At 44.9% G+C, this 19,950-nt stretch overlaps 3 protein-coding genes across 4 annotated transcripts; all 3 read right to left on the bottom strand.

Annotated features, from left to right (window-relative positions):
* Nucleotides 1-208: 208 nt before the first annotated feature.
* LOC115737611 (root phototropism protein 3-like) lies at nt 209-5,871 on the bottom strand. Of its 2 annotated transcripts, XM_048273745.1 has the most exons (4): nt 5,830-5,871; nt 1,596-1,972; nt 1,085-1,421; nt 209-860 (listed from the first exon to the last, which is right to left on the bottom strand). In XM_048273745.1, exons 2-4 carry the CDS (start codon nt 1,952-1,954, stop codon nt 306-308), a joined length of 1,251 nt encoding a protein of 416 aa, XP_048129702.1. In that variant the 5' UTR covers nt 1,955-1,972; nt 5,830-5,871; the 3' UTR covers nt 209-305. The 2 variants fall into 2 exon arrangements, with proteins under 2 accessions (XP_048129702.1, XP_048129701.1); XM_048273744.1 differs by lacking the exon at nt 5,830-5,871 and having other exon boundaries at nt 1,596-2,163.
* Nucleotides 5,872-6,662: 791 nt separating this feature from the next.
* LOC115737276 (plastidic ATP/ADP-transporter-like) lies at nt 6,663-11,450 on the bottom strand. The gene is made up of 5 exons (XM_030669315.2): nt 10,116-11,450; nt 8,503-8,757; nt 7,967-8,110; nt 7,524-7,871; nt 6,663-7,275 (listed from the first exon to the last, which is right to left on the bottom strand). The coding sequence occupies exons 1-5, from the start codon at nt 10,875-10,877 to the stop codon at nt 6,913-6,915; spliced, it is 1,872 nt and encodes a 623-aa protein (XP_030525175.1). The 5' UTR covers nt 10,878-11,450; the 3' UTR covers nt 6,663-6,912.
* A 5,618-nt stretch (nt 11,451-17,068) lies between these two features.
* On the bottom strand, nt 17,069-19,143 carry LOC115737278 (caffeoylshikimate esterase). The gene is made up of 4 exons (XM_030669318.1): nt 19,129-19,143; nt 18,726-19,082; nt 17,676-17,890; nt 17,069-17,578 (listed from the first exon to the last, which is right to left on the bottom strand). Exons 2-4 carry the CDS (start codon nt 19,039-19,041, stop codon nt 17,135-17,137), a joined length of 975 nt encoding a protein of 324 aa, XP_030525178.1. The 5' UTR covers nt 19,042-19,082; nt 19,129-19,143; the 3' UTR covers nt 17,069-17,134.
* Nucleotides 19,144-19,950: the final 807 nt, after the last annotated feature.

Here is a 19,950-nt window from a genome sequence, read left to right as displayed (position 1 = left end):
GCCTTTCGAGGCCTTTTTATTAGGTCATGCCAAGTAACCCGAAAATAAAGTGACATTTTATTCGATTTGCTGTCGGTATGAAAAGAACATACACAAGCGCCGATCGGATGGACGATAGTACCTAGAGTACCATCGGATCGGATCGAATTCTACGTGCACATTTCGTGCAGTCAAATGATAAATCGCTTGTGTGAAATTTTCTTTTCAACCGACAGAGAAGCTGCTGAAAGTTGTAAGGAAAAAGGGAAAATCTCAAGACGATATGACTAAGATGTTCATACGCAGAAGCACAAATTTACTGATTTTTATGACGTGGATTTCCTCCACTTCTTGGGGGGAGTCCTGCCTCTGACAAGCCTGGTCTTCATGTTGACGGGCGTGAACGTCCCAAAGCCAGCTTCGACCCGCTCCGCTTCGTCGACCCGCTCCACCACGCCCACGGTGTTCTTGACCGAACTCGGCACCAACCCTATCTTCTTCCACCTGAAGAAGCCCTTGCTCTTCTTCTCCAGCATCCTCTCGATCTGCGCCTGCATGCCGCCGCACTGGCTCTGCAGCCTCGCCACCTCCTCCCTCAGCTTCCATATCTCCGCCTGCTGCACGCTCTCCTCGCGCTTCGAGAGGCACCGCGCCGGGGTCTCGAGCCCGGCCAGTTTCGGGCTCCGGGCCCCGCTGAAGGAGCCGCTCCAGTCAAGGTGGCGGTTCAGCTTGGCCTGCTCCGAGAAGAGGACCTGGATCACGACCCGCACGGGCAGGCGCTCGTTCTGGGCCACATGGAGGGACGCCTCCGGCGAGAGCTTCCGGCTGTCCATCAGTTCGCACAGGGTCTTCCTCCCTTGTTTCGACACGTTGGGATGTGCCTGCAGTGACCGGAAGATGCAAGAACTAATTAAAAAGTTAATTGTCGATCAATTATAAGTTCATGTTTTCATTAGAACAAGATAGTCATCTCATCATTTTCTTTTTTTAACCCTAAAATTATTGTAATTGTGCCAATTCAGTACAAATTTTTTTTTTTCAATTGATTGTGGAACATGTGATTGAATTTTTTTATTTTCTAACACATTTAATAGAATAGACTCGCCTTGAGATAGGTGTCGATGGCCCTGTATAAGCCATCGTCGGACGACCGGGCGTGACCGGGAAGAACGCTGGCGAGAGCCACAAACTTTCCGATGCTCAAGTTTGAGTCGACCGCGGCTTCAGCCAAGTAACAGTCCACGAGCTTGGCCACTTTGACCAGCGCAGCCCCGCTCTTGCTGCCGCCGCCTTCGACCTCCAAGCTCACAAAGCTCTTGACCAGCCTCAGCACGAGCTCGATGTCCAGCAGCGTCCCGCATGCGTGGCTGAACGACGGTATCATGAGCTCCTTCAGCGAGGCCCGTTCCAATTGCCATGACACCCTCTTCTCTAGCTCTAACCTATAACCCCAAGAAAATTACGTGAGGGTCGTGGGAATGGAAGATTAAGCCGTTTCGAACTGTGCATTGGACTCTTATAAGTTTCCAATGTCTCAAACATATCATCCGCACTTTCAATTGGACCTTCACGTGTCCAGTAGTAATCATGCGTATTCAGTTGGTGCTCAGAATTACCTGTAACTCGGCTCCACGCCGACCATGTTGGCCGCGCGCAAGAGGCGTAGCAAGAAGTCACACGCGACGGAGTCCTGCTCGGTAGGAAGGATCCCGACGAGGGTCTCGGCGAAGAACCGCTTCTTCATCCATGACGCCATGGCGCTCTCGGGGGGTCCCCCCTCGAACTCGGAAAGGTCGCCGCCGCCCTTCTCAAGGAAGTCCTCGGCGAGCTCGGGGAGCCACTTGGAGGCGTAGTGGGAGATGATGGAGCCGACAAGGTCGGGGCGGACGCCCTTGGCCTTAATGGCCGCGACCGTCTTGACGAAGTAGTCCATGTCGAGGATGCAGGCGTCGTTGAACCAAGAGTCGGCGGCCATGCCCGCAAACTGCTGCGCCTTGACGGCGGATCCCGGTAATGTCAGCTTCTTCATGCGCTAGCGACTGGTGAGGCTTGGGGTTTGAGAGAGGCGAAAGAGTTTTGGTACTGGCACAAGGACGAGGAGCGAGTGGTTATCGTGATGAGGGAAGCGCAATGTGGTTGGTCTGAGAAAGGAGACGAGAGGTTTTGGTTGACGTTGGAGAGGACAAAAGAGAGAGAGAGAGAGAGAGAGAGAGCTTGGACGCCAGCCATGTTGGTGCTTTTATGAGTTTTGGTCGAATGAGCGACGTGTCCTTGGAAGGAATACTAATATTTGCGCCATTAATGGAGCTTTGGACCGACCCTCTTTCCCTCGCTGTATGACATGAACAGCGTCAGGAATCTCAGAGCAAAACAGTAAACATTGGGCTAAAGGTTTCCGGGCTGAAAGGGCCCTATGCAGTACATACAGTAGGTGATGATGATGGGGACGCCAGCACCGGGACCAGCAGAATTTTCAGCGATGGGTCAATTTGTTTCATAGTAACGGCGAGTGATAGTTGCAATTGTATTGAAACAGCGAATGAGAGTAAACTCGCAGACGTGTCAATTTCGGGGAATTTGTTGCCTAGCGCGGCCAAAGCTCTTCTACAGTCGCCCGTGAGCTTCTTCTATATTCATTTTTCAGATTTGTTTGCTTGTTAGCCTAGAAAGCTGAGGCTGCGCAGATTGGGCCCAATTGGCCCAGGCCGGCGACTCTCCTCTCCAGGAGGTTTACTTTGGGAGGGACAGGTGAGAGGGATGTTGTCATATGACCTAGGTAGCACCGCCACGATACGTGATACGCCATCGATACGTGATTTCTCAAAATGTAAAGAATTCTAACACGTTGAGATACGTTTTATATTAAATATATATTTTTATATGCACATGATATAGGGATTCACGATTATTTTATTTATTTATTTATTTGGGACTTGATGGATATATTAATTTTGGAGTGATTAGGTGTAGGACTTCGCCCGGTGTCGGCCCGAGGGCGAACCAAGTGATTATACCTGGAGGGGGACTAGTCCAGCAACCCACTGCCGGGACCCCCCACTTAAATCACGGAGCGCGGCTAGGAATTTTGAACCCTCAACCTTTAATAAATAATATTTTGATCTCTAATTTATTGAAAATGCTTAAAATTGGCCCCAAACGTATTAAAATGGCGTGTCAGAATTTTAAACTCCCGTGCCGCTAACATGTCTAAAGCACTAATCACGTATGGTTGCTCCCATGAGAGTGTCGGACACTATCCGCTGGCCCTAGAAAAGTGTGCGTGCTACATAGGTCATGATAGGTGAAATCTAGAATTGAGAAATGAGAGGTTCTATCACGCCCCTTATGAGGTGCACGAGCACCAGTCAACGATGGGGGGGAGGGGAACGTGTTTCGCGTCTTATGAGTTACGTAACATGCAAGGCATGAAGATCCGACGAGATATTTAGTGATTTGACCAAGGCTTGAACAACCTAGCCAAGGTTGTAACAAGACCCATAAAACGAGGCGAGTGAATTGAGTGAGGTCACAGCTAAGGTCGCGCATCGCGAACACGTCTGAGGTCACAGCTAGGGCTTTTTTTTTTTTTTCAAAATATGGTAAAAAAATTATCAATTTAACTGTTTTTGTAAAAGTTTTACCAATTTAAGGCATGTGCGCCTACACCTTTTTTTTTTTCTTTCTTTTTTTTTTGCAGCACATTTTATTATGTTTTTTTTTTTACTTTTTTTTCTTTTTATAGTTATAATAACATTTATTTATAATATATATTTATACAACTCGGACGACGATGACGGCGACAACTCGCGGCACGGGGCTCACGGGCTTGCGGCGCACGAAAATCCTCTAACAGTGGGTCGGCGGAGGGCGGCGTGGCACGGCAATGCGGCTGGGGGTTGCAAGTCCGCAGATCTCGGGTTGGCGCAGCCCACGGGCGGAAGGACCGCGAGTGATTCGCAGCTGGGTGGTGACGACGAGGATGGACGGCGGGTCTACGGTTGGCTCGAGCGGTCGAACGGAAGGGCGGCACGAAAACACGGCACCGCAGTGGAGCGGCGGCAAGAGCTTTGTGCGGCTACAAAAAGAAAAAGAAAGTAAAAAAAGAAAAATTAAGGTATTGTGCGTCTGGATGGCGCACAAGTCTTTGTGTGCCTCCCATAGAGGCACGGCGACATGGCACGATAGTGAAACCGCCCCACGCAGGCTCTTGCCACCGTTCCTCTGCGGTGCCATGTCGCCATGCCACCCCTCCGTTTGTTCGCTCGAGCCAACCGTCGACCCACCGTCCATCCTCGTCTTCACCACCCAGCCGCGAATCACTCGCGGTCCTTCCGCCCGTGGGCTATGCCTACCCCAGATCCGCGAACTCGCAAACCCCCAGCAGTGCCACTGTGCCATGCCGCCCTCCACCAAACCACCGCCCAAGGACTCCCCGTGCGTTGCAAGCCCATGAGCCTTGTGCCGGCGCCACGCCCGCGAGTTGCTGTCGTCGTCGTCATCATCGTTCGAGTTGTATAAATATATGCGTTATAAATAAACGTTATCATATATATAAAAATAAAAAAATAAAATGTGTGGCCAAAAAAAAGAAAGTAAAAAAAAAAATTAAGGTGTAGGCGCGCCTTTGCATCTCTTGCTTTGTACTCCTGTAATAGAGGCGCACATGTCCTAAATCAGTAAAAATTTTACAAAAATACTTAAATTGGTAACTTTTTTTTTTTTTAACCATAGTTTGGAAAGAAGCCCTCGGTTTTTAACAATCCAATTTGTCCTCTTTAACGCTGCAGCCGTGACCTTTACCCCCCGAAAGCCACTGGATGAAGTGAATGGGCCACTGCCCAACCCATGTTGGGTCGGGCTCAGGAAAGTCCCCGGGGCCATCACCTGCTTCTGCAGAGATGCAGTCGAGAGATGGGCTTCGAGACAGACACAGCTGTTCACTTGGCCCGCCGTAATCGGATTTGGGCCAACAGAACGGGGCTTACACTCCAGTGGCTTCTCTTTTCATATAATATAATAATAATATCATGAAAAAATCTCTCGACAAATTTATCCCTAATTAATTCTTTAACACACAAAAAGTCCCAAATCGGTGTACATATAATAAATTTATTCTTCCTTAGTTTTCGTTAAATTATGTTAATACCACAAAAAAAAAAAAAACCTCACAAACTAATACACATATAATAAATAGAGAGTGAAAATCTAAATTGATACACCCATTAATTATCACATGTCATTCAACTCGGCAGTTTGACGGTAAAGTTTACGTAATAGATATACAAGTTCTTTGCCATGCTAGCTCTAACCTATAACCGCAAGAAACGTACGTGGAGGTCGTGTGAATTGAGGGATTAGCCGCTTCGTACGGTTTTGTTGGGCTCCATAAGTTTCCAATGTCTTAAAGCATGTCATCCGCAATTTCAATTGTACCTTCACGTATCCGCAATAATCACGTGTATTCAGTCGGTACTCATAATTACCTGTAACTCGACTCTGCGCCGGCCACGTTGGCCATGTGCAAGAGCCGTAGCAAGAAGTCGCACTCGATAGTGTCACGCTCGGGCCAAGGATCCCGGTATGGGTCTCGACGAAGAACCGCTTCTTCATCCTTGACGCCGTGGCGCTCTCAGGGGAAGCCCCCCCGAACTCAGCAAGGCGCCGCCGCCCTTCTCGGTGAAGTCCTCGGCGGAGCCACTTGGGGGCGTAGTGGGAGATGATGGAGCTGACAAGGTCGGGGCGGACGCCCTTGGCTTTAATGGCTGCCACCGTCTTGACGAAGTAGTCCATGTTGAGGATGCAGGCGTCGTTGAGCCAACAGTCGGCGGCTATGTCCCCAAACTGCTGCGCCTTGACCGCGGATAATGTGGCAGATCCCGGTAATGTCAGCTTCTTCAGCGACTGGGCGAGGTTTGTGTGCGAATATTTGCGCCGTTGATGGAGCTTTGGACCGATCGTCTTTCTCTCTTTAAGACATAAACAGTGTCAGGAATCTCAGAGCAAAACAGTAAACATTGGGCAAAAGGTTGGAGGAGGGCTGAAAGGGCACTGCGCAGTACAATAGATGGTGATGGGGATGCCAGCACCAGCAGAATTTTCAGCCATGGGTCAATTTGTTTCATAGTAATGGCGAGTGACAGTTGCAATTGTACGAAACTGTGAATGACCGTAATCTCGAAGATGTCTCTTTTAGCTGGCATCTAACCCAGAGATGGACAAAACCGAAAATGATCAACGTACTGAGGGGAGACAACTTTTCGTGTGTCCTGAAATCTAGGATTGAGAAACGAGAGATTCCATCACGCCCCTTCTCAGGAGCACGCCGGTCAGCGATGGTGGGACGGGAATGTCTCTCACATGTTGTGAGTCACGTAACATGCAGGACATGAAAATCCTGGGAGATGTTCCAGTGATTTAGCAAGGCTTGAACCACCAAGCCAAAGGTTGTAACAAGATCCATAAGACGAGGCGAGTGAATTGAGTGAGGTCACAGCTGAGGTCGCGCTTCTCGAACATGTCCGAGAGTTCGGTCGCAACCTCCGTGGTGGCTGTGGTTGCTAGGTCGCAACCTCACTGCCCCAGTGGTGGCTGCCACTGCTGCCGACCTTGAACAGTGCCCATGGCTAAGCTAGGAGCTCTGACAACATGAAGGTTAAGACAACAACTAACACGCAGTTAAAAAGAATCCACATAGCTACTACAGAAAGGGCAGATCTTTTCATTCACATGGTCATCACGAAAAAATTCTCTTATGATACAATGACCTTCGTCTAGCAGAAGCTTTTATAATTTTCAAGTACAACAGCAGTCTCTGAGCCAGAAAGAGAGCCGCTTGAGTGTACCCATTTATTTCTATAAGAGAAACAAATCCTACAGCCAGCAAACATCGCCTCAGCATCACTTTCATTGGATAGTGACCGAAGGAAACATGAATTAATTGCGAGGTGTCGAAGTCTCAGATGAACTGCTTGTTGAGTCGCCGGGGGCAGGATTCAAAGCTGAGCCAGATGCCAAAGAGCCATTCCCGCTTTCTGTTCGCGGCACGACCGGTATCTTAACTTCCTCTCTCTCCATCGCCTTTTCGAGCTCTTCCTCTTGGCGCAAGGCATTGAACTGGGTCTCGAGAGACCTAGCTGCGGCTAACCACGCAAGAACAATCACCAAAAGAATTCCTCCCAAGTAAGGAGTCGAATTTGCGAGCGATCCGAATGTTAGGATCATAAATTGCTGGATCAAAGCACCGCCAGACTTGCCCAGAGGGTTACAGACGACGTCAATGGCTGCTTTACCTTTAACCTGAAGAAAGCATGTCATGGGCCAGTTGAGAAACAAGCAAGAAAAATAGCTTAAACATACATCATCCTCTTATCCTGAATATTACCAATTTTCTCTCTGATTTCAGGGTCATACTAGTTCCCTAAAGTGCTGTGCCTTTCTTGTATAGATCAACAGTAAATAGTTGCACTCCAAGATCTACATCCATTCTAGGAAATATAAACGATTGCTGAGATGATTCCAGAAGCACGAAAAGGGAAAATTCATACCTTAGTGTCTTCATCGAGGGGAATGTATGCCATTTCTTTGCAAGGGTCAAATAAGCTGTACTTGGCGCTCTTGCTAAAAATATTTTGCAGGGCACCCACGTATACAGCGGCCAGAAGAGGGGTCATCCCAAACTTAGCTAGAGCAGGGGCAAGCGGATCGCCAAACAATATCAGAGAAAAGAATCCAATTCCTGTCAGAAGCAGGACGGTCGGTGTGATCTTGGCTGCGACTCCCCATCCATATTTGTTGAATATATATTGGCTAAGCAACATCATGGAGAAGGTCATTATGCCGGTTGCAGACGAGAAATCGCCCATGAAGGAAGAATATTCATTTGGACTGGGAAACTGCACGATCAAAAGAGACGGAATTTGGAGAATTAAAAGAACATATGTCGAACTAATGCTGGAGATGGTTACAGCAGCCGCTACAAGAAATTTACCTGCGCTTTGAGCTTCGATTTCCACGTTACTTCGACGAGATTGATGCTAATACCATAAGCAACCACTAATGTAGCGAGATCTCGGATGTATCTTGAAGATGCCAAGAACTTCACGCTCTCCATTGTTCCCATCTTGGGCTTCTCCTGCAAAATGTCGTCCGAGTTAATGCCTGAACGCATAAATGACGTAGGATTGGAAAGAAGCAGCTGCTCGGTTATTGATGTGATTGTACACAAAACGAATCTTCTAGAGTCCTACTAGCTGAGAAGAATGATGCCCATTCATGGAATATACAAGGCACATCCAGCGAAAACTACACCAGTGCAATGTAACGACCATAATAAGATCATAACCTTAACACTGACTCGTGTCAGAAAAAGATAAAGACAATCCTCACCACGATACTGTCATTATGCACGCCATGTTAAGGTGATTCTTGAGCGGAAGAAACCACTCAATAGCAAGCTAATGATATAACATCCAGGTGCTAGCCAGTTGATGTAATTTTATGGACATGAAATTCTTTGAGATTTACCTTCTTCTTCTTGCTACGCGTTGGAAGAGGAACAAAAGTGTTCACCCACCAGTATAGGCCACAAATTGCAAGCCCCATTACCACCACGATTGTCATCATAGCTTTCAAGGAGATAGCCCAGCCATCGACTCCAGGACCTAAATTCTTTCTCATATTCGAGAAATACTTCACTGTTCGTCCAGAGAAAACAAGAGCAACATTGGCCCCGAGTCCAAACAGAGGGTAGAATTTCTTGGCTTCTTCAACAGTGGTTATCTACAGTAAAGCAATCATTTTGGAAACCGAAGGAAATACACTCATTAAGCCTCAATCAAAAGCATGTAATTATGTACAATTTTTCATAAGAACAAAACTACATCGTTGGTAGATCACACACAATAAGAAACATTAACTGTAAAGGATATTCACTTTGAGTCCTAAGCAAGTAAAACAGCAGAAAGAGAACTACAAAACTTCCTCTCACTACTCTATGACTATGTATTTTCGCTTAAGACTTGCTGGTGGAGGGAAGGATGCCCTAGGCAATATTAGGTATCTCAAATTTCTCAGTCCTTTTGTCGCTCGCGTGCCCATGGATTCCAGATTACAAGTTAAAGCATTACTTCTCTCTATTAATCTTCTCGCAATGAAGGACGTCGACAAGAACCAGCATGCAGCTGCAACTTCTTAGTATTTACTAAATTTTCATCATACAATAAGACATAATAATCTAATTCATGCCCGTAGCAGAGATGACTCATAGTTCTTATCTTCGATCATGGCTTAATTTGGGTAGACTAAATCACTTTGGAAGTATGAACATCAGAGATATTACATACAAGAGGATCACATGTCAGAATGAATGTACTACTGATTTTTGTCAGAGACATAGTAAACTGTTTCATGCTTTAAATGATCGATTAAGGACATCCTATTCTGTTTCAAATTGAGTAAGAGCCCAATAGTAAACAAAGCCACTTGAGAACTTTAAGAAAAGTTCCACATACAAGAGCAAGAGGCAGGATCAAACTGCAACATCTACCTCTAATATTTGCCAATCCCCACATATCCTAGCCTCCCTTTTGAATGATAAATCACTCTTGAGGGGAAAGCCACAACCCAGCATAAACAAATATAGGAAATCCACAGGTTTTTCACGTATTACCTCTCAGTTGCATTTCCAGCTATAAGAGAGTGAAAAAAACCAGTAAGTGGCTAAGTGCTCTCATGATTTACAAGCTCCTTATTTTCAGGAACTAATAGCACATTACACACAAAAGCAAGACAGAGAAAAGTGTAAAGTGCCCTCCTAAAAGGTGTGGAGACATCCTAAGATGACGTGATTAGTTCATAAGTACAAGATAACTATTCCAACCAACTTCCAATTGCAATTTATTTAATTTTCCCCTTTCTTAAGTAGGCAACAATCAGCATTTCTAAGCTTACAGTAGCCAACAAAGAGCAGGAATCTCGAACAGAACTTGTTCTCTAAAGCACATAAACTAAAGGTGAAAGAGCATGACTTGAAGAGCATATATTTACTAAAGCCAAGCAATTCGATCCTCTTTTTCCAACAACAGATATCAACTCAAGAATTAATTTCCTCAGGTCAAAAAGAGGGGGGGAAGCCTAACCTGATTGGCAAATCCCCAAAACAGCACAGAAATCACCACACTTCCCCACAGCTCAGCCATAACATAAAACAAGCAGAAGCTCCAGATTCTCATGATTGCAAGAGGTCCAAGAAACCGAGGACCCAACGTATCAAGAAGCTTGTCTGCAAAGGCTTGAGGGTGGATGTAGTTGCTGAGAGGGTACAGAACAAACCCAAATGCCCCAAAGAAGGCAATGAAGGGAACAATCACTGAATAAAAGAGGGCTTCCTTGGAAAGAATATTAGACAATTTGGTGTACCACAACATGAACCCGACAGCCATGGGCAAATTCACCCAAGTCTTGAGGAAAGGTATGATTTCTGCACTGCTCCCTTTGGCAGTCACCACCAACACATCCTTTGTGTCCCTGAGAATCGTGTAGTTGAAGAGAATGCAAAAGAACATCAACCCTAGAGGGACAATCTTCTTGAAGGTGACAGGCTCTATGCCCAGAAACTTGGGCTTCTCTGCCTCACCAAAAACAGGCTGACCATCGGCACCTGCAGCTGCTGCCTCAGCCTTGCAGATGTGAAAGGTCCTGTTTTTCTGGTAAATTTCACCAGGTCTTGAGATGACACCATTGAATTTCTGAAACCCATTTGTGGATAGAGGAAAGGCGGAGAGATTGTTGGGTTTGATGGACAAAACTCTCTGCCTGAGGCTCTGAGATGGATTCAAAAACCTGTTTCTGGGATTTGAGGGTAGTGAGAGAAGGCCTTTGGTCTGTATAACCGCCTCCATCTCTCTCTCTCTCTCTCTCCCCAAAAATCTCCAAAGCTTTTGGAATTCAAGAGGAGTGGGAGAAAGAAAGATGGAGCGCAAGAGATAAGGTGGCAAAAATGAGACTGTCCTCTCGGAAGAGGAGAGGGGGCTTATATCTTCCCGAAGAAAAATCTTCTCGCCATCAAAGGAAAGATACCAAACCCTTCCAGGGTTTAATAAGAGAAGGACTAGTTAAAAGAAAAGCGGGTAGAAAAATCTGAACTTTGTCAACGATTAGAACGTTAAGATCTTTTCTGACCGTCCGATGAATGCGGGGTGGCGGGGTTTTATTGCATCTCCGTCTGTTTGATTACAAGAGCTAGAGAACTTCCTTAAACTTTTACAATCTCCATGCCCCCCCACAACAGGACAACTTCTTCGATCATACATCAAACACAACATAGAGAAATGAGGCCGAGGGACACACACAACAAAAAGCGTATAGGAAACAACAAACGGTCAAAGGAAAAGAGGGGAGAAGTATCTCAAAAAAGGGATCTTGCACCACCAACTGCTGCGCAAGTGGAGATGTGTGAATAGCGCCTCTCTCTCTCTCTCTCTCTGCCCGTTGCCCCTCGTGTTTGTCGAGTCCGAGCGACCCCCGCAGATATTTCAAAGGGAGGCCAACAACGCTTCTTTCTCGGAGGTGGGAAGTGGAGTGGTGCTGGCCTCGTGAAAACAACGTGAGAATTGTTAGAAGCCGTGAATCCCATTGATTACCAAGGAACCCACCCCAACTGTACTCGTGTCCTTTCACGTGCGATCTCAATCCTCTGCCTTTTTCTCTGTGTTTCTGGCTGGTCAATTCCTAACGGCGAGACTGCGTTGCCTACCCCCCTCTTCTTCTTTTCTTACCTGTAGATTTGGCAAATGGTCATGTGCATACGCTCAAAAGTTTCACAAAAGGTCCTAAATTTTTAGTTATTATGTCAATTTAGTTTCAATATTTTTTTATCAATTTAGTTCTAAAAATTTTACATTTGTGCTAATTCAATTCTAAATATTTTGCTTTTGTGCGATTTTTATATTTTAATTTTTTCGAATATTTTATTTTTTTCTTTCTTTCTTTTGCATTTTTTATTCCCTATTCTTCTTTTTTTCCCTCCAACCAGTCGTTGAGGTCCAAGAACCCAGCGACTCATCGGCCTCAGGCGAAGCTCGCCCTCGTCGGCCCCCGGCGAGGTCGAGCCTCCCGATGGCTGGCAAGTCGTTGGCCCTCGCTTATGGCCGGTTGCCGGACCTCGACGACCGTCTGAAGGAAGAAGAAAATAAAAAAAAAATCGAAAACATTAACATGTTATTTAAAAATTGCCATGTCAACGCCACGTCATCCCTTTCAAGGCCAAAATTGGCTAATAGATTCAATTGACACAAATATAGAAGGTTTATGACTGAATTTGGAAAAAAAATAAAAAATGTTTCGAACCGAATTGGCACATTTGCAATAAGTTTAAGACTTTTTTGGGAATCCTCCCAATGAATACATAGAGCATAAAGTCGAGCTTCGATGGTCTGCTCTGCACTATTCTTTATTTAAAGTTTCGTCCTTTGATTGTTTTGCGATTTATTATTCCAATTCAATCGATGCATCAATTCTTATTTGAGTAAGCCAAATATTAACTCCATCGAACTCATCTCGACTGAGTCGCGTCTTTACTCAAATCGATTTAGCTACTCTAACAATGATCCATCCATGTTATCATTAACCCGCCAATATAAGAAGTTAGGTGGTTGTGCAAAGTATGCGCATATCGTTCTTCATCCTTCCCCCGAGAAGAATATACTACTCAATATAGATTCCTAGTCAACATTCGGTTCTTCGAAATTGAAAATTCGATGATCGGGCTCCGTCACGTTTCTGTCTTCCGCTATAGGTTTCGGAATCTAATGGAAACGAGTTAGTCGTGCGAGTTTGTTCTCTTCTCTCTAACTTGCAATTGCTTCCGCGTTTTTCATTTCGATCCAGGAAAACGACACAGTTGGCCCCCCCAGTGTGGTGGGTTCCTTTCGAGCTTCCTAATTCTTCACACGACCACCATCTTTGTTGAAGTCAAAATCCAGTTGGCGTCCTAGGTAGATGTCGCTTCCAACTATGTCGTGTGTCGTGTCTTTCTTCATATTCGCGTCTAAGTATCACAGCCGACCTCACAAAAGCCGAAAAAGAAAGCCTATTTGGCGGCACGCTGATATGTTTTCCTAGACCTATTCCCACAAATGCATAAGCACGTTAAGATGGGCAAGTGCAATTTGAGTTTTTAAACCGCTGCTCGAAAAAAGGGTTCGAAAGGAATTAAGGGTGCAGAAGTGAAACGAAGCTGCTTCCGCTCAAGCAACGGTCGAAAATGGCCTGATCAGTTTAGCTCCAAGCTGGTTTCAAGAAGAACCAGTTCGCTTCCCATTTTCGATCTAGAATCAATTTCGGTCCCTAATTATGAACCGGTCTCGGTGCAGACCGGGCTCTTGGGATCGGTATTCTCTTTTACCTTTTTCAGAGAAAAGAAACTCTGTACCTACAAAAGTCGGATCAACGAGAAAATATTAGGTAGGTCTGTCTTGCCACGTAAGTAATGAGACTCTCCATTCAATGCTCGTCACATGTCCAGGCGGGGCTCACTATCGGTCTCTTATCTCTCTCTTCTGCCTCTTGCGTTTATTATTCTTCTTCGTCGTTTCCTCCTTTCATGGATGCAGAAGAGACGTAAGATTTCCTCGCGGACTATCTCTAATCACGAAGGAGAAGAAACGCAAGGGGCAAAAGAGAGAGACAAGAGACTGACAGCGAGCCTTGTCTGGACACGCGACAAGCGTTAAATGGAGTGTCTTATTGCCTAGGTGGCAATATTTTCTCACGCCACCGTAGCGGGAGACTCATCTAATCACTTTGCGAACAACAACTGTCATGTTCAACAAGAGGATCGCTTTACAGTGAAGTTTTGACCGATGAATTGATCACCCTTCGACTAAAAAAGAAAAGAGACCTCGAAATTAGAGAAGCAGGAGAATTCACTTATTTACTCATGACTCATTAATTGGCATGCGCATATATTGAGATCAGAATAATCAAAGCCGCTCGCACATGCACGCGCAGGTCAAGATCTTGGTGTTTCCATGATCAATAGAATCGGGCAGAATGCCTAGAAAGCACGGCTCTTCCTCTTCCTCTCCATTTGCGAAAATGCAAATGAGCGGGACAAAAGTGGGCCTCGGTAATGCGTGCTGTCGTTTTGGACGTGGGAATACGACGGTCCGTTTGTCCGTGGCTTCGGCTTGCCTTGCATTTCCAGGCGCTAACCTCGTGAAATGACACTTCATTTTATGTCTTTTAAACGTGCATTGCTTTGTAGAACGTGGGAGAATTTGATTTCCTGAACCACAAATTACAATTTGTTAATGACGGTTTGCTTGGAACCGATAAGCTTTTGCATACACCGGAAGAGCACCCATGGGCAAAATGTCATGTGGCGAAGTGATTGATGGGTGACGGCAACTCGTTCGCCTACCGACTAACGAGGTCGATTCGAGAATTCGTCGGGCATGAGAGCGAGGGCTCGTCCTACCTTGGAAAACATTCTAATATTATCTAATAAATAATGAACTTATTACAATTGTATCAATTCAGTCATAAACATTTTTTTAATTCAATCCTAAATATTTTGCATTTATATTAATATAGTCCTAAACCTTTTGCTTTTGTGCTAATTTTGATCGAAAATCGCTGACGTGGCTTGACCGACACTAACGTGACCAATTTTTAATAAATATTTTAGTACATTTTTGAATTTTTTTTTTTTTTTTTTTCTCTTTTTTTTGTTTTTCTTTTTCTTGTTCCTCTAGTAGGCCACCGAGCTCGACGACCGGCTAGAGGATTTCCAAATTGCGATCTAGGTGATTTAATATGCACGTAAGAAGAATGTTTCAAAAGAAAAAGAAAGCGGTTCATAGGCGACGAGCAGCCGTGGCCTCACTGGACCTCGCCCTCAAATGCAATATCATTGCATGCTAATTAGAACTTCCATAAATTCACCCAAAGTGAGGAGCCTTAGCTATCGCTTAGGAACAAAGGGAAAATTACATTCGACGATGACTCTATGCAAATGAATCGCGTTCAATCTTAGATTTTGAGCTTACAGATAGGTTCGAGTTAAGAGGAGTTCATGTGCGTGTACTCGAGAGAGGGATACAAGCTTCTATCGCGTCGACAAATATGAATGACGAGCGATGTAACGTCCACACGTGCCGATTCATGATTACCGGAGATTTCTGAGTGGTGCAAACTGTCGAATTTGATGAGAGAAGTAATCTATGATGCGTAATGAGAAGGAGCCAATATGACACTTCTTAATCATTATGATCAAGAAAAACAAAAAGATTTTTTAATCAATCAACTTTCTTTAAAATGGACCCCGTTAAATGGATGAATATGACTGAGTTTGGATCGAGGTGAAAATGATTTGACACAAATAAATCAATTTAAACCATATTAACCGTATTTTCGTGTAATATAAATTTAGTAATCCAAATTCAAACCAACCCATATTAATATTATCAAAGCACATTAAATTGATAAAAAAAAAATAAATTAGCTAAATGATATTTATTTGTAAACAAAAAAAGAACCTAAAGATTGAAATGCACATAAAGAACTAGAAAGTATGCATGTGTTGTGATCTAACATATAGGGAATTTACCAAAAAAGTCACAAACCTATTACACTTGTGTCAATTCACTCATAATCCTTTCAATTTGATCATTTAGTCCTAAGCATTTTTACAATTTATTAATTTAGTCATTTTCACTAATTTTGAGCAGAAATTGCTAACATAGAAGTGAGCCGTTCTATGTGGCGCGAACGGCACTGGCGTGGACTATTTATATTTTAAAAAAAAAATTATGAATATTCTTAAATATTTTTTTTATCTTATGTTTTACTTTACTATTTTTTTTTTTCATTTCTTTCTTTTTCCCTATGAAGTCCGGCCAAGGTGCTAGCAGACCATAGGTGAGGGCCGTGAGCAAAGACCATGAAGAGGGCCGTGAAGCCCTTATCAGCCGAGAAAGAGGGTCGCAGCCCTTGCCCGGTGGGCAAACCCTCACCTCTAACTGGTGAGGATCGACCAACAACCTACCAACCTTCACTGGACCTTGTAAAAAAAAAAAAGGAAAAAACAAAGGGAAATGAAAAGGATAAAATTAAATTAAAACTTATAAAGATTGTCCCAACATCTCTAACTCCACCTGACGCATTGAGGGCTTTTTTGCTACTAGAAGGCCGATGAAAAAGTACTCTATTATTTATACGAGTTTAAATGGATTAGTTCTCAACTCATCAGATTATTTGATGCCATAGGTCGGTAGAGAATCAATATGAGGCGGTAGCAAGTCTCTGTATGGAGTTTGCATCACCACATATCTGATGTCCATATTCCTCCAAATAAGAAAAAGTGAATTTTCGGTCGTATCCTTATTGCATATCGTCAAGCCAAATCAAAATAAGGAATGAAATGGAAGGATGGAAATATCTATCGGACGGAGCGAAAATTGCATTAAACTAGACAAACTGATTATAAGAGTCACGACCACCGGTCCAACTATCAATAGGCAATCGCAAGATACATTAGCCCGTTCGGACAAGTGCCGGATAAAATTCTAAATTCATTTTGCTACCTCTGCTCCAAGAGGAGGGAGATCGGAAAAACATGTACGGCGGGCATGTCGCTTGGGGAAGCTGACTATTGACTATTGGAAGGAAAAGAGAAACTGAGGAAATTGACGGACCCAGAAGAGTCCGAAACGATATGATTGCGGGTCAGATATTCTCCGCACCAAAGGGGCCCATCGGAATTCGACACGTCCGACGGAGATTGAGGTTGGTCGGGGACAAAAGCTACGAAATCGGATCTGACGTCGACAACTTTCAATCAGAAGTGGGGACGCCCATGATGTTGCGTGGATCGCAAACGAGGGCCACAATGTTGCCCAACTTCTATCGGGCCAGCCCAGAAGAAGTAAATGTAGAATTTTGGAAGAAGACCCAAAAAAGAGAGAGCCCATCACTTCCGTTACCTAAATCCGACCGTGATTAGATTAATTTGGCAACGGAATTTGATGAATGACCACGCAACTTGTACTATAGAAATTAGATTTATTCCCCAAAACATGCCTTGCTCGAGATCAAAATGACACTTTCGTTGTGGTCAACACGCAGAATAGAAACAGAAACCGATTTACGCTTGGGCTCAGGCTATCTTCGGCCCGTACCTCGCGACCCGCTCATCGATCCACTCCCTCATGTCGCCCAGCACCCGGTCAGCGTTCTCGTCGGGCTCCCCCTGAATCAACGAGTGGTACATCCCTTCGTACATCTTCAGGGTCTTGTCCGAGCTGGATGCCCTCTCGTACAAGAGCTGTGACGACGTGGGGCACGTTACGCCGTCCGATGTCCCGTGGGCCGTCAGGAACGGAGTGCTCACCTTGGCGAAGTTGTCCTGTATGTACTGGCACACCCGGGCGATCTCCCTCATTGTGCCCACCCTCGGCTTGCCCGTGTACCTCCTCGGATTCGACGCGATGATCTTGAGCTTCTCCGGGTCCTTTATGGCCTTCCCCACCATCTTGTTGTCCGGCATGCTCGCCCACGTGTCGGCGATCCCGAAGAGCATGCCGTAGAGGAACAATCGTACCTGAAATCGAATCACATTGCAGATGATCACTTACACTTCGCACCGTCAATGTGCTACAAACATAAACGGGCTCTAGACAGGAAACTTCCCGGCGCACCTTGCTGGGTTTCATGTTCTCCGGAATCACAAAGAGCGGGGCCGAGAAGATCAAACCAGTCCATGTGTCGGGCTCGGATTGGAAGTACATCAGCATCGTCGCCGCTCCACCCATGGACTCGCCGAATAGGAAGGCGGGTAAGTCCTTGTAGGGCTCGCTCTTGCGGACATGGGTGAAGAATGACAATGACGCGGCAGCTATTTTCTCCATGTCACCTGCATTATATGCCAAACACCAGATCTCATCCGCTCCTCCTTTCTCGTTTCCAAGTTTTCTTTTATAACAGGCTGGTCAGCTCACAAACAAACAAAGGATTTCCTGATGCCTATGCATACTTGAAACCATTCATGCTTCGAAACTCTCTCCCAAAAGTCCTGTGTTTCTATGCAGTTTACTTCAACAGGTCTAGAATTACAAGGAGCACTGCAATAAATATGGGGACAGTGACGGTAATGGTCCACGAACTGTGCTCAATGTGCAATGTTATCCTTAACTTTTAATTTATTCATTGTGGTCCTTGAACTTCTTGTACATATTTAATTTTATCCGTGGATTATATGAAAAAATTCAATATTATTACTGATTTTGAATTAATAAAAGGACAATATCGAACACTTTTATATAATTCAGGTACTACATTGAACACATACCAAAAGATCAAAAGCACGTTATACAAATTAAAAGTTTATGAATCTTTTTACACATTGAATTAAAATTCAAGGATGACGTTACATGTTGGATCAAAATTCTGGATCATTTATCTTATGATCCCATAAAAGAGAGAGGCCTCGTATTTATTGAAGCATTGGGCAGAGGTCTTTCTACTTGACCTGCCTCAAACCTACTCTTCACCTATACTTTCGCCTCATCAAATGAAAAGCTAATCGTCCAGACCCCACAGATCAACCGCAAGCTATATCCATTCGACCCACGAGCATTTAATGCGACAGTGTGTGGAAAAAATTTGTTCTGACAATGGCCGAATCTGGGCATTTTCTAATTTTTTGCAGGCGGAAGCATTAATGTCATTGAGGAAAGAGGGATATTTACCCATGTAGCAACGGAGGCCGTCGGAGCGGCCGTGGCCGAGGAGATCGGCGGCGAAGACGGCGTAGCCCCAGGTGGCGAAGCTGATGCAGATCTTCTGGAAGAGCCAGCCGGTGTCGGATCCGTAGCCGTGGGTCATGAAGACGGAGGCCTTGACTTGCTGATCCAAGGGCAGGAAGCTCTGCGTGAAGAGCTTGCCGCCGGGGGCGTCGAAGTAGGACTTGGAGTTGCGCACCCCTTGCGACGCGTAGTACTCCTCTTCGGGCATGTGCCCCCAGAAGTTCGGGGGCGGCCCCGTCTTTACCTCTTCCCCGGCCATCGCTAGAGAGAGAGAGAGTTTAAGGAAGATGGTGTCTGTTTCTGGCTCAAGATAATGAAGATGTTGTTGTGGAACAGAAGTAGGTATTAGAAGAAGCAGTTCTTCAGGAGGCAGAGGTTGAAGAAATAGAGAGAGAGAGAGAAGTGGATTTCACCAACCCGGAAATGGTTTTTCTTTCTTCCATTGTTGGTTTGGAGTTGGTGGACTGTATTATCAATTTATTTATTTTTTGGGTTGGGCCGAGATAATGTGGTTGAGTTGGGGGTTGTTCTTGTTCTTCCTTATTTTGGTGTTTTTTGGGGTTTGGTGGGGTGGAGGCAATCTGGTCTCAAGATTCCTTGATTAGGGTCAACGTACAAGCAATCTATCCAAGTTCTACACCAGCAAGAAAAAATTCAGTGCATCTTCGCTGAGAAAAGTGCGAGATTTGAATTCCATGATATTTTGTACTGATCTTCTTCGCTCCTTATTTAAGTGTACATTTTCGATGCGCCGGAATCATAATTTAACTTTGAAATTATAACAGGCAGCTGTTCAGGCTGTTCTTTTTACCAAGACCATGGAAACTGCATTCGAATTCGAAATTTGTTAACCGCGTCAGATTCAACTGAATCACCCTCCTCTGTTTCCTCCGTTAAAATTGATTTTACCGAATTTGAAAATGTATCAAGTGCTCAACATGACAAGTAAACACACATTGGACTGCTGCAGAATAAGGGGATTAGCAATTCTTTTCCAAGTACTTAGAAACACGGTTGTGTATGTACTCCTCAGATCTTCTTAGGACAGCAATTCCCTTTGGTAGGTAGTTAGTTGTGGCCACGACAGAGACATGGATAATGGCTATCGCTAGAACGAAAACCGCGCACTTATACTCTCCTGGAGCCATACTCATGATGAAAATCCTAG

This window comes from Rhodamnia argentea, chromosome 2, assembly GCF_020921035.1.
Source record: "Rhodamnia argentea isolate NSW1041297 chromosome 2, ASM2092103v1, whole genome shotgun sequence".
NCBI classification, from domain to species: Eukaryota; Viridiplantae; Streptophyta; class Magnoliopsida; order Myrtales; family Myrtaceae; genus Rhodamnia; species Rhodamnia argentea.
Note: the sequence above shows the minus strand (reverse complement) of the source record. Positions and strands in the feature narration are given on the sequence as shown.

Bases quoted from the DNA above. Each gene is read 5' to 3' on its own strand.
- LOC115737611 (XM_048273744.1), bottom strand. From the start codon at position 2,008: ATGAAGAAGCTGACATTACCGGGATCCGCCGTCAAGGCGCAGCAGTTT. The intron at 1,422-1,595 runs GTAATTCTGAGC...TTGGGGTTATAG, and splicing joins GGCGTGGAGCCGAGTTACAG to GTTAGAGCTAGAGAAGAGGG. The intron at 861-1,084 runs GCGAGTCTATTC...CGGTCACTGCAG, and splicing joins CCATCGACACCTATCTCAAG to GCACATCCCAACGTGTCGAA.
- LOC115737276 (XM_030669315.2), bottom strand. From the start codon at position 10,877: ATGGAGGCGGTTATACAGACCAAAGGCCTTCTCTCACTACCCTCAAAT. The intron at 8,758-10,115 runs GTTAGGCTTCCC...GCTTTACTGTAG, and splicing joins TTTGGGGATTTGCCAATCAG to ATAACCACTGTTGAAGAAGC. The intron at 7,276-7,523 runs GTATGAATTTTC...TGCTTTCTTCAG, and splicing joins CCCTCGATGAAGACACTAAG to GTTAAAGGTAAAGCAGCCAT.
- LOC115737278 (XM_030669318.1), bottom strand. From the start codon at position 19,041: ATGGCCGGGGAAGAGGTAAAGACGGGGCCGCCCCCGAACTTCTGGGGG. The intron at 17,891-18,725 runs GTAAATATCCCT...CATATAATGCAG, and splicing joins CGGCCTCCGTTGCTACATGG to GTGACATGGAGAAAATAGCT. The intron at 17,579-17,675 runs GTGCGCCGGGAA...ATTCGATTTCAG, and splicing joins AGAACATGAAACCCAGCAAG to GTACGATTGTTCCTCTACGG.